Genomic DNA, 9,853 nt, shown 5'->3' on the forward strand with positions numbered 1-9,853 from the left:
CTAAATTATATCCTTAATGAGTAAATAAACTCAATTGAAAAAAAAGAAAAATAAATAAATAAATAAACTCAACCATTATTATAAAAATAAAATTATTTCAAAGTATGGATACAACGACTAAGCTTCGCTCAAATATAGGAACTTAAAGCATATTTTCATCCGAACTTAAAGCATATTTTCATCCATACTCGTCAATCTTTATTATTGTTACTTTGTTGTGGTTTTTTCTTTCTCCATTCCCACAATTTCTAATAGTACTTTTACAATTTTTAAAATATACTTTTTTAAAAGTAATTTTTAGATTACCTGTTTAAAATAAAATTAGAACAAACTGTTCAAAATAAACTTTTTAAAACATAAAATACATTTCAGAATAAACTTTTTAAAACAAAATTCTTTAAACAAGTTTTTCAGAACAAATGAAACGAGTTCAGAGACGAGCTTTTCAAATAGAATTTTCAGAATGGGGTTCTGAGCGTTAATTGTAATGGGGTTCGGCCATCGGCCAAATTCTCATGGTGAGGGCTGGCCATCGGCCAAATACCCGTGGCCTTCGGCCTTCTCAGTTGAGTCTTCAACGGTCTCGGTCGCTCCTAAGGGAGAGCATTTGCAATGTGATGTTGATGCTCCAGAAGGGGAGCTGAGAGAATTGAAGTTTCATCTAACAAGTGATAACGAATACAAGCTCTAATTTACTTCAAGCAAAACATTCATTAGAGTGTTTGCTTACTATAAACCTTGCTGCAGGCTATATAAAAGAGAAAAAGTTTCCCTATGCAATTATGTCTCCTATAACTAGAAATAATCTATCTAGTATTATTTTACAAAGGCGCAAATTTACATATTTTCCCAGGACACTTCTCTCACGGAAGAAACTTGTAACTATAACATACACTAGTTACTATAACCAGTAAACTCAGAAATGCACTGAACTCACAGAGAGAACAAATACCCTATGATTAGAGAGATTAAAATTTAACCTAGAATTCTGAGGCAACTTGTGATTGAACGCAAACAAGTTGCAAATAACCTGAAAAATTTCAATGAGACACTAGTTGAAGGCCAAATATTCAGTGTTCCAAAACTTTGATCTTGTTGAGACAAGAATTCATGCCATCAGAATCGGCAGTAGAGAATCGATCACCAACCATGAGTTTGTACTGTTCAAACTTTGATTCCTCACACTTCAAGGCAGCATTTTTACAAGCCCTTATACTTCCTGAAGCACAAGTTAACATTTCATATCAGGATTTATAATAATTTTATGTTAAACATCAAATATTTAAGCGAAAGAAAATGTTTAAATCATGAATACGGCCAATGGCTAGTTAGATGCAATCAAATTGATAAAAAATGCCAAAAAAGTTTGGTGGGTGGTCGGCCGGCACTTGCGATGTTAATCGAGCAAGCGGGCGTTCGGCCAATACTTGCAATGTCATCGAGCAAGTTTGGTGGGTGTTCGGCCGGCAATTGCGATGTTAATCGAGCAAGCGGGCGTTCGGCGGCCGGCACTTGCGATGTTAATCGAGCAAGCGGGCAGTCGTTCGGCCAATACTTGCGATGTTAATCGAGCAAGTTTGGTGGGTGGTCGGCCGGCACTTGCGATGTTATGAAAATACGAAGTCATTCTTTTGTTGTTGAAAGATAAAGACGAGCGACAGCATAATAAACAAAGGTTTTCTGACAATAGTAGTGCCGCAAATAACAGGATTCTAAATCGAAATCTGGACCAATTTGTTTATGGTATGATGACCCTCTAGGGTAATGAAATCCTTCCAAGGGGCTAACCTCTCTATACATTTTTTTTCTGATACACGTAGATATGAGGATCAAACTGAAAAAAAAAAAAAAAAGCAATAGCACAATGCAAAATTTCCGATTTTTTCACAATTTTCCTTTTCCACGAGATATCATATCTAGCACACACTTTTTTTCTTTTCTCCCTTGTTCAATTCAAATATATTTCCAAAGAAATTAACCAAAAAATAACCAACGAAGCAGGATTTTATTTTTGTTTACCAGACAAATCCAGCAAATTAAACATGACGGGGCAGTTTGCAATGTTTGTGACCATTGTAATGGCAGACCATACTTTCTGATAGTCCTCTCTTGATACCCGAATTATACACACATTGGTAATTGAATTCACATACTTAACTGTACACAAAAAACAAAAAGCAAATGTTAATACGATCAAAATCAAATTGTGTAGAATTAAAAAAAAAAAAAACATGAAATCAAACAAATTAGCACTTACCTTGGAATGATCCCAACGATGAAGCCAAACCACACTCCCCAAAATTCTCCAAAAGGCTGTCTTTCACAGCTTTGGAGACATTAAACTGTGTAATTATAATAGAATCATTGCCCACTTTGTCTGTATTAGGGTTGACAAAAACCTCCATCACCATGTATCTGTTTCTGAATCCCACCATGATCCTTCGCGCTGAGGCAAATTGAAGATTCGAATTCCCAGAACACAAAGCATCGATGGAAGGAAGAAAAAGAAACCCTAGAAGATAATGTCAGATCAGGAAATACGGACAGGGTCTTTTAATGGGCTTTGAGTCATGAAGCCCAATAGTGCGCACACGTGTTTTGAGTTGTGATAGAGCACAAAGTTTTCTCGGTGTGGCCTCGTTTATCTCTCCTCGTATTACGCGTCGTTTTGAAATTGTACCCTCTCATAATACTACGATACCCTGTCTAAATTGTGTTCTCTGTGATGTTTGTATTTCTTTTATCTGTTGTTTAACTCGAGCTTAATGTCATAATGGCCAGGCCAATCAGATACAAGCATCGTTATCCCCGAGAAACCTCTGAAAGTGTTCTGTCCTCCCAGGATGCGCTTGGGTCTCAGACTCTTGATCCCCTGGCTGAGAAAATTGACGTAGATGAAGCCTATATGATATCCTCGGAAAAAGAAGTAATGGGTGAGTGAATGCTACCCTATTCTACTATATGAGTGTGCTGGCAGGCCTGATTTTTGTCCTCCTAAAATCGGACTATTCAGTGCGCTTTTACTTCCCCTTTTTTTCAATACTTCAAACGCACTGATTATGTATTTTTGCTCCAGATTCATCTGCCATTAAAGGGAACGAGTTTGATGAGTTGTTGGATGGATTGCTTTCTTGCAATTCTGAGGATCTAGAGGGGGATGGGGCAATTAGTCTTTTGCAGGAGAGGTTACAGATTAAACCCGTAGCTGTAGATAAATTTTCTTTTCCGATCTTCCCAGATAGTCAAGTGACTGATCTGAAATCATTGCAAAGGAACAAGTCATTGCAAGGGAACAAGTCAAAGCCAAGGAAGGCTTTATCCGACATAGATAATTTGTTGAAAGGAATAATTACGAATAAGAAGACACCTCTTAAAAAGTCTGAACAGTTCACTGTGCAGCAGTTATCTTCACCCACCCCTCCAAGAAGTCCATTTGCTTCAATTTTGTCACTGCAGAAGCACATTTCAAGGTCAAGGCAATCACTGGATTCTTTTTCACTTGATGAAATCAGTATGGATAATTCAGAACCCAATCTGGTTTCTGGGAGGCCGAATGAAATGAATACTCGCATGATTGAACATGTTGTTGCAGTTGGTAAGACCAGTACGGTTTTGGACCCAGATAGAAATTACACCAATACGTCTGAAATTCCAAAGGAAGACAATTCTAGGACAAGTGAGGCTAAGAACACTGTCACTAATGGTACAAGTACCTCTCGTACATCCATGGAAGGTAATTCAATGGAACCTAGGTTCGATGTTGATATTGACTCAAGTGAACTTCATTTTGACATAAATGTTGGAGGCATTGGTATGGGAAAAAGGGTTATGGATGGCACAGAAGACAGGTCGAATATTGAGCCGAACATGATTGAAGATGTTGTTGCTGTTGGCAAGACAAGTACAGTTTTAGACACAGACATAAATTGCACCCATGCTTCTGATATTTCCAAGGAGGAGAGTTATGAGAAGTCATCAAATGATCTGATTGTGTCCTCAATTAAAGATATAACTGCATTTGGTAGGACAAGTTTGGCCGAGGACACTGCCAGAAATTTTTCAAGTGCTCCTCAAAAGTCCATTGTGGATAATTCAAGGGAACTCAGGTTTGATGATAATGTTGATTCATATGAACCTCTTGTTCACATGGATGTAGATGTTGGAGGCAGTGATATGGGCGAAAGGGTTATGGATGACATTGAGGACAGTTTGGATATTGATGCACAGATGGTTGAAGATGTTGTTGCTGTTATTTATTTTCATATTTCAAAACTTTCTTAAATTATACTAAAATTTTGCTGAATTTATTAATTATTAAATTTGTATAGATAAACGGTAAATAGATAAAGTGGGTCTAGATAGTATCTCAGATTAGTTATATGATTTCGGTGCTCCTCACTTCAAATTTTCTTCTTAAATTGTTGATCGAAGTTGACCTGAAGAAGGTACTCCGACAAGTAAGTACTCTGTGTTAAAAGTATATAGTGAAAACTGATTAAAGTGTATATTATACTTCTAAAGAATGTTTATTTATAGTGTTTAGTCATGAGTATTTGCTATAATGGACCGAATCAGTGTTAGCTGATTTCTATCATAATCTCTAATTTATCTGGAGGTATATTGGTAAAATAGTATATTTGGAAAGTGTTCTGCTAGGGAGATGGGACCTAGAGAACTATTGAAGTCTTCTTCTCCTTCTCTCGGTCGGTCAGGTGATTGGGTGGTGAGCTGGGATTCTTCTCGTCCTCCTGCTTATCCTTCAGCACTCGACGCTCGGTCGTCGGGTGAACACCGGATGGTGGGGTACCTGTGAAGGCACTCCGACGCTCAAGTCAGTAAAGCGGGTGGTCAGCTCTCAGATAGGCAAATCGTAATAAATGACATACCTTACTCCTTTGAAATGTGTGCTATTTATATTATTCTAGTGGGCCTACCTTGTTAGACCCGTTTATGGAGGTGGATACCGCTTAGGGTTGCATTACCTAATTCTTGATGATGGATTAGCTTCACTGATCTCGGTTTGAGCGTTAATTGTAATGTGGTTCGGCCATCGGCCAAATTCTCATGGTGGGGGCCTGCCATCGGCCAAATACCCGTGGTCTTCGGCCGTCTTAATTGAGTCTTCAACGGTCTCGGTCGCTCGGCCAAGTCTTCCTAGGTGTATGAATTAAAAATATAATAGAGAATTAAAAATAATTTGGTGTATGAATATTAGCAAACCTTGACTGAATACAGATCAATGACAGTAGGCGTGTGATGAATAGCCTCATCAATTTTAGAAAGAGCAATTTCATATTGGCCCAGTCTGTCATAATGCTGCATAGTAAAAACTCACTGAGTAGGAAAAAAAGAAATAAAAATGGAGCAACCAAAAAAATGTTTCAGAACATGATAGAAAAAATAAGCACAAACCTGAGCCAAGAAGAACAAAGTCCACATCAGAGTTGAAGGTGGCTCTTTTTCCGTCCTGATTCAGGACAAAGATTGATTGTTATACAAGACAAAAGTTCCAAAGTATCAAAACTTCAATTTAAACTATAAGACTCTTTCCCATAATTGGATAGTATTGTTCTTATAACTTCTTTCAGCTGTGTTCAATTTTTCTTTTATCTAATTTTAAATATCCTCCCCCGAGATGTACTTTGTTGTTCTAATGCTATAAAACTTTAATTTATGTCTTTAGGCCCTAAATTTTAAAGTAAATCTGATATCGATCCTCAAGTTTGAAAAGACTGGTTTTAGTCCTATACTAAATTTGAGCGACTAAAAGCGATTTCAAAAAATTATTTTAGTCTCTTAGTATTTAGGGATTAAGACTATAGTTTTTCAAATTTGAGGAACTACATGAACTTTTTAAAAAATTTGGGACAAAAATCAGATCGATCCTAAAAGTAAATCAGATCGATCCTCTCGGTCGTCTCGGCTAAAATTATAACTTACCTGATTGAGAACGTGATAAGTTATATTTTAAGTTTAATTTATATTTTCTTAACCAATTATGAGGAAATAAGAAAATATAATTTTAATTATGTTTTATTTATGCAATTATTATTTTTATTTATGTAAGACTTAAATTATAATTAATATTTAAAAATATTTAAGTGGTAGTTATTTAGTTTTAATAAATAATATAATTTAAATTCATGGGTCATAATAGTTATAAATATAAATACAAATTCATTGCAAGTATTAACATCGCAAGTGCCGGCCGCCCGACGCCCGCTTCCTCGATTAACATCGCAAGTGCCGGCCGATCGTCAACCAAACTTGCTCGATGACATTGCAAGTATATCCGAACGCCCGCTTGCTCGATTAAACATCGCAAGTGCCGGCCAACCACCTACAAAACTTGCTCGATGACATTGCAAGTATTTGCCGAACGCCCGCTTGCTCGATTAACATCGCAAGTGCCGGTCGCTTCAACGATTAACATCGCAAGTGCCGGCCGCCCTACGCCCGCTTGTTCGATTAAGATCGCAAGTGCCGACCGATCGCCAACCAAACTTGATCGATTAACATCGCGAGTGCCGCCCGCCCGCCCACCAAACTTGCTCGTTGGCATTGCAAGTATTTCCCGACGCCCGCTTGCTCGATTAACATCGGAAGTGCCGGCCGATTGCCAACCAAACTTGCTCGATGACATTACAAGTACTTGCCGAACGCCCGCTTTCTCGATTAACATCGCAAGTGCCGGACGCCCTACGCCCGCTTGCTCGATTAACATCGCAAGTGCCGGCCGCCCGACGTTCGCTTGCTCGATTAGCATCTCCCAGAAAGCAACATGATTCACTTCCGGATTGAAGAATCCATAGCACACTCCCAGATCTCGAATTCAAATAACAGGTGAAGGTCAGTTTCGGAATTTACAAAATTATGGGGGTGCAGGAAGAAACTACCTTCCATATTAGCAAAATGGCCCATAACCAATAAAAAGGGCCTTAACCTAAATGAAAGGCCCATTCTCGTTGAACCAAAGCAACTTCTGTAGACCAGAAAACCTTAAAACCCTTTCCTCGCCTCCACCGCAGGTTTATTTCTTTACGTTCGGCTGAGTTTATTTTTGTTGCTGTTCATTCTCGATCAGGTATGTTTCTGATAACCCTAGACTGATTGTTGTTTCCAATTTCTGTTATCAACACGTGCTATGGTTTCTAGCTTTAGTGCCTGTTTGGATCAAGGGGTGGCACTGTAGCGCAGACGGATTTAAGAGTGCCACCCCCGTTTGGTTCCGTGAGAGAGTGAAGGTGAGGGTGAGATTGAGTGGAAACATGGGTGATTTTCGGATCCTCCCAAATATGAAGAGAAAGTAGAGTGGTTAGAGAGGAAAGCCACGTCAGATTAGTGAAATACTATTGTGCCCTTATTTTTTTCATCTTCCACAGTGTAAACTGCCATTACCATCGCACCCCATGCTTCTTCTTCTTCCTCTGCGGCTTCTCTTCTCAGTGTCTCTTCTCTTGCACTGTGCTTCAGATTTATGTTTTCATATTAACTTGGGCTTCATTTTTTTCCACTATGGGTTTCAACTTTTAAAAAAACATTACTTTGTTTCTTCCTGCACCCCTTTATATTCTTATATCATCCTTATAATTTAAAAATTAATTTTATATTATATATTTTGACAACTATTTTTTAAAATATATTAATTTTGTTAATAATAATAATGAAAATTATTATTAATAATAATTTTGTATATATATATATAACATAATTTAAAGAATTATAAATAATATTAAAACTATCTAAATAAATTAACTTAAATAACAAAATTAATTTAAATTAATAAAATAGAAAATGATAAAATTATAATTATATTTAATTATTTCTTTAAATTTTACATTTATTTTATTTTATTTATAAATAAAACTTTAAATTATTTTAATTAACTAAAATATGCACAAAATTAATAATTATTTATTCTTATTTTATATACAAGAAACATAAATAATATTAAAATTATCTAAATAAATTAACTTAATTAAAAAAATTAATTTAAATTAATAAAATGGAAAATAATAAAAATATATTTAAATATAAAAATTTATTAATTAATTTCTTTGAATTTTAAATTATTTATTTATAATTAAAACTTGAATTTCTTTTAATTAAATATAATGTGTAAAAAATTAATTATCATTTATTTCTTCTTCTTTTTATATAGAAGAGTAAATTTGTAATCTTACAATTTACACAATTAAAAATAATTCAAAATATCCTTACAACCATCACATCACTCACATATTTCAATAAACTTTCCTCACACATCCACTCTAACATACCTCAATCCAAACATCCTCAACTTTCTTCACAAATCTTCACACTTCCACTCCCCTACATCCTCAACTTTTCACTCTCCCATACCCTCTAATCCAAACAAAGCCTTATTGTTATCTGATTCGGTTTTTGCAGGTTAAGTTATCAGTGACAATGTATCTTCAGTTTTACATAAACGACAATGGTGACAAAGTCTACACCACTAAGGTAAGTTTTGTATTTGGTTCTGAAGTTTGTATTTATCAAACATTCAATAATGGAGCGACAATATTTATTCTCTCGTGTTTCTTTAACCCTCTTGACTCAATCTGAAATGAATCATTGAAAGGCTGTTTCAGCCCTAGCTCAGTTTAACGCACTGGTTCTTTTCCTACGTTTTAATTTCTTCGTGTTATGATTTCCTGTAATAAAATTTGAAAGCATAGGTTAAATTCCCCCCATCATAGAGATATGTCAGAATAAGCATAAAGAAAAGAGTTGCCTTATTATTTCAAACTCAATTGCTTTCCTTTAAGGATGCACTTTTCACATGCATATAAGGCTAGGATCACTGGTATAGTTTCTAAAACTTAATTTAAACACAATTGATTGTTATTTGAGTATTCATTGTGTTTTGTCTATCTTAGGAGGTAAGAAGTCAGCTAACTGGGAAACATAAGAAACCATAAAAATGTCAATTTTTTTCTTGCATTAACACCCGTAGCACTTAGTATTTTCTATTTCCTAATCGTTTCCATTCCAACGTTTTCTTGAGTGCTTCTAAGTTTTCTCTGCAACTTTTATACTTGTTTTTATGATGATGATAATACCTAACGTTGCTGACTAATTGAATGACACATTTCCGTATCAAAGCCATTAACAGTTTGCACTTAGAATGTTGTATTTTGTTTCTAGTTTAATACTTTAGTTTTATACCTTGCCATTATATTTGACTTCACACAGTTGCCTGAGAATCCTGAGCTATAATCACTACTCCTTTAGTTTCAATGCAGTACTTTTATTCATAGGGATGAAATCAAAGTAAATGATTTCACAGCTGATGGTGTTTGTCTTATTATCTCTAACCAGAATATCAGGAAAGGAACTGAGGAGTGGATGTTCTTGCCTCGTGTAGTTGAGGAGCTTGCGAAATTGGATGTGGTAGGAAACAAGAACACTCTGTTGTCAAAGGAAGATCTTCACAAGCAGGCTTTGGATTGTAAGCGAATTTACCAGGAGGAACTAAATAGCGTAGATCAGAAAAGTTCAAAGGTAAATAAAGAACAGAGGAGCAAAACTGGAAGAACAAATGCCATGTCTTCTGGTGCAGTTGAGTACGATAGCGATGAGACAATTGAGATGACGGAACAAGAAATAGATCTTGCATATAAAACTTTGTCCTCTAACATCGGCCACTTGTGAATGCTACTGATTGAACTTGTTTCTTTTGGGAAGAAAAGGAGTTAATTTGGTTTACCAAGATTTTCCTTTTTGATATTTTACTGTGTATATAACAAAGTCTTTCTTTTTGTTATTTTCTGCATCAGAATATATATTTATGGGTGGATAATTCGATAGCGAGTAGCCTAATAAGGGTAAT

General features: G+C 35.8%; 3 protein-coding genes across 5 annotated transcripts; 2 read left to right on the forward strand and 1 right to left on the reverse strand.

Moving 5' to 3' along the window:
* Window positions 1-753: 753 nt before the first annotated feature.
* On the reverse strand, window positions 754-2,533 carry LOC150027659 (putative ribonuclease P/MRP protein subunit POP5). Its single transcript, XM_090302781.1, has 3 exons — window positions 2,258-2,533; window positions 2,020-2,157; window positions 754-1,219 (listed from the first exon to the last, which is right to left on the reverse strand). Exons 1-3 carry the CDS (start codon window positions 2,433-2,435, stop codon window positions 1,071-1,073), a joined length of 465 nt encoding a protein of 154 aa, XP_090158907.1. The 5' UTR covers window positions 2,436-2,533; the 3' UTR covers window positions 754-1,070.
* Window positions 2,534-2,541: 8 nt separating this feature from the next.
* Window positions 2,542-4,520, forward strand: LOC150027660 (uncharacterized). Of its 3 annotated transcripts, none has more exons than XM_090302780.1 (3): window positions 2,542-2,629; window positions 2,782-2,933; window positions 3,077-4,333. In XM_090302780.1, the coding sequence occupies exons 2-3, from the start codon at window positions 2,906-2,908 to the stop codon at window positions 4,279-4,281; spliced, it is 1,233 nt and encodes a 410-aa protein (XP_090158906.1). In that variant the 5' UTR covers window positions 2,542-2,629; window positions 2,782-2,905; the 3' UTR covers window positions 4,282-4,333. The 3 variants fall into 3 exon arrangements, with proteins under 3 accessions (XP_090158906.1, XP_090158905.1, XP_090158904.1); XM_090302779.1 differs by having other exon boundaries at window positions 2,555-2,676; XM_090302778.1 differs by lacking the exon at window positions 2,542-2,629 and having other exon boundaries at window positions 2,677-2,933; window positions 3,077-4,520.
* Window positions 4,521-6,191: 1,671 nt separating this feature from the next.
* LOC150027661 (DNA-repair protein XRCC1-like) lies at window positions 6,192-9,787 on the forward strand. The gene is made up of 3 exons (XM_090302500.1): window positions 6,192-7,084; window positions 8,410-8,481; window positions 9,343-9,787. Exons 2-3 carry the CDS (start codon window positions 8,428-8,430, stop codon window positions 9,673-9,675), a joined length of 387 nt encoding a protein of 128 aa, XP_090158626.1. The 5' UTR covers window positions 6,192-7,084; window positions 8,410-8,427; the 3' UTR covers window positions 9,676-9,787.
* The last annotated feature ends 66 nt before the right edge of the window (window positions 9,788-9,853 follow it).

The sequence above is a fragment of the Phaseolus vulgaris genome, chromosome 5 (assembly GCF_051622355.1).
Source record: "Phaseolus vulgaris cultivar YP4 chromosome 5, ASM5162235v1, whole genome shotgun sequence".
NCBI classification, from domain to species: domain Eukaryota; kingdom Viridiplantae; phylum Streptophyta; class Magnoliopsida; order Fabales; family Fabaceae; genus Phaseolus; species Phaseolus vulgaris.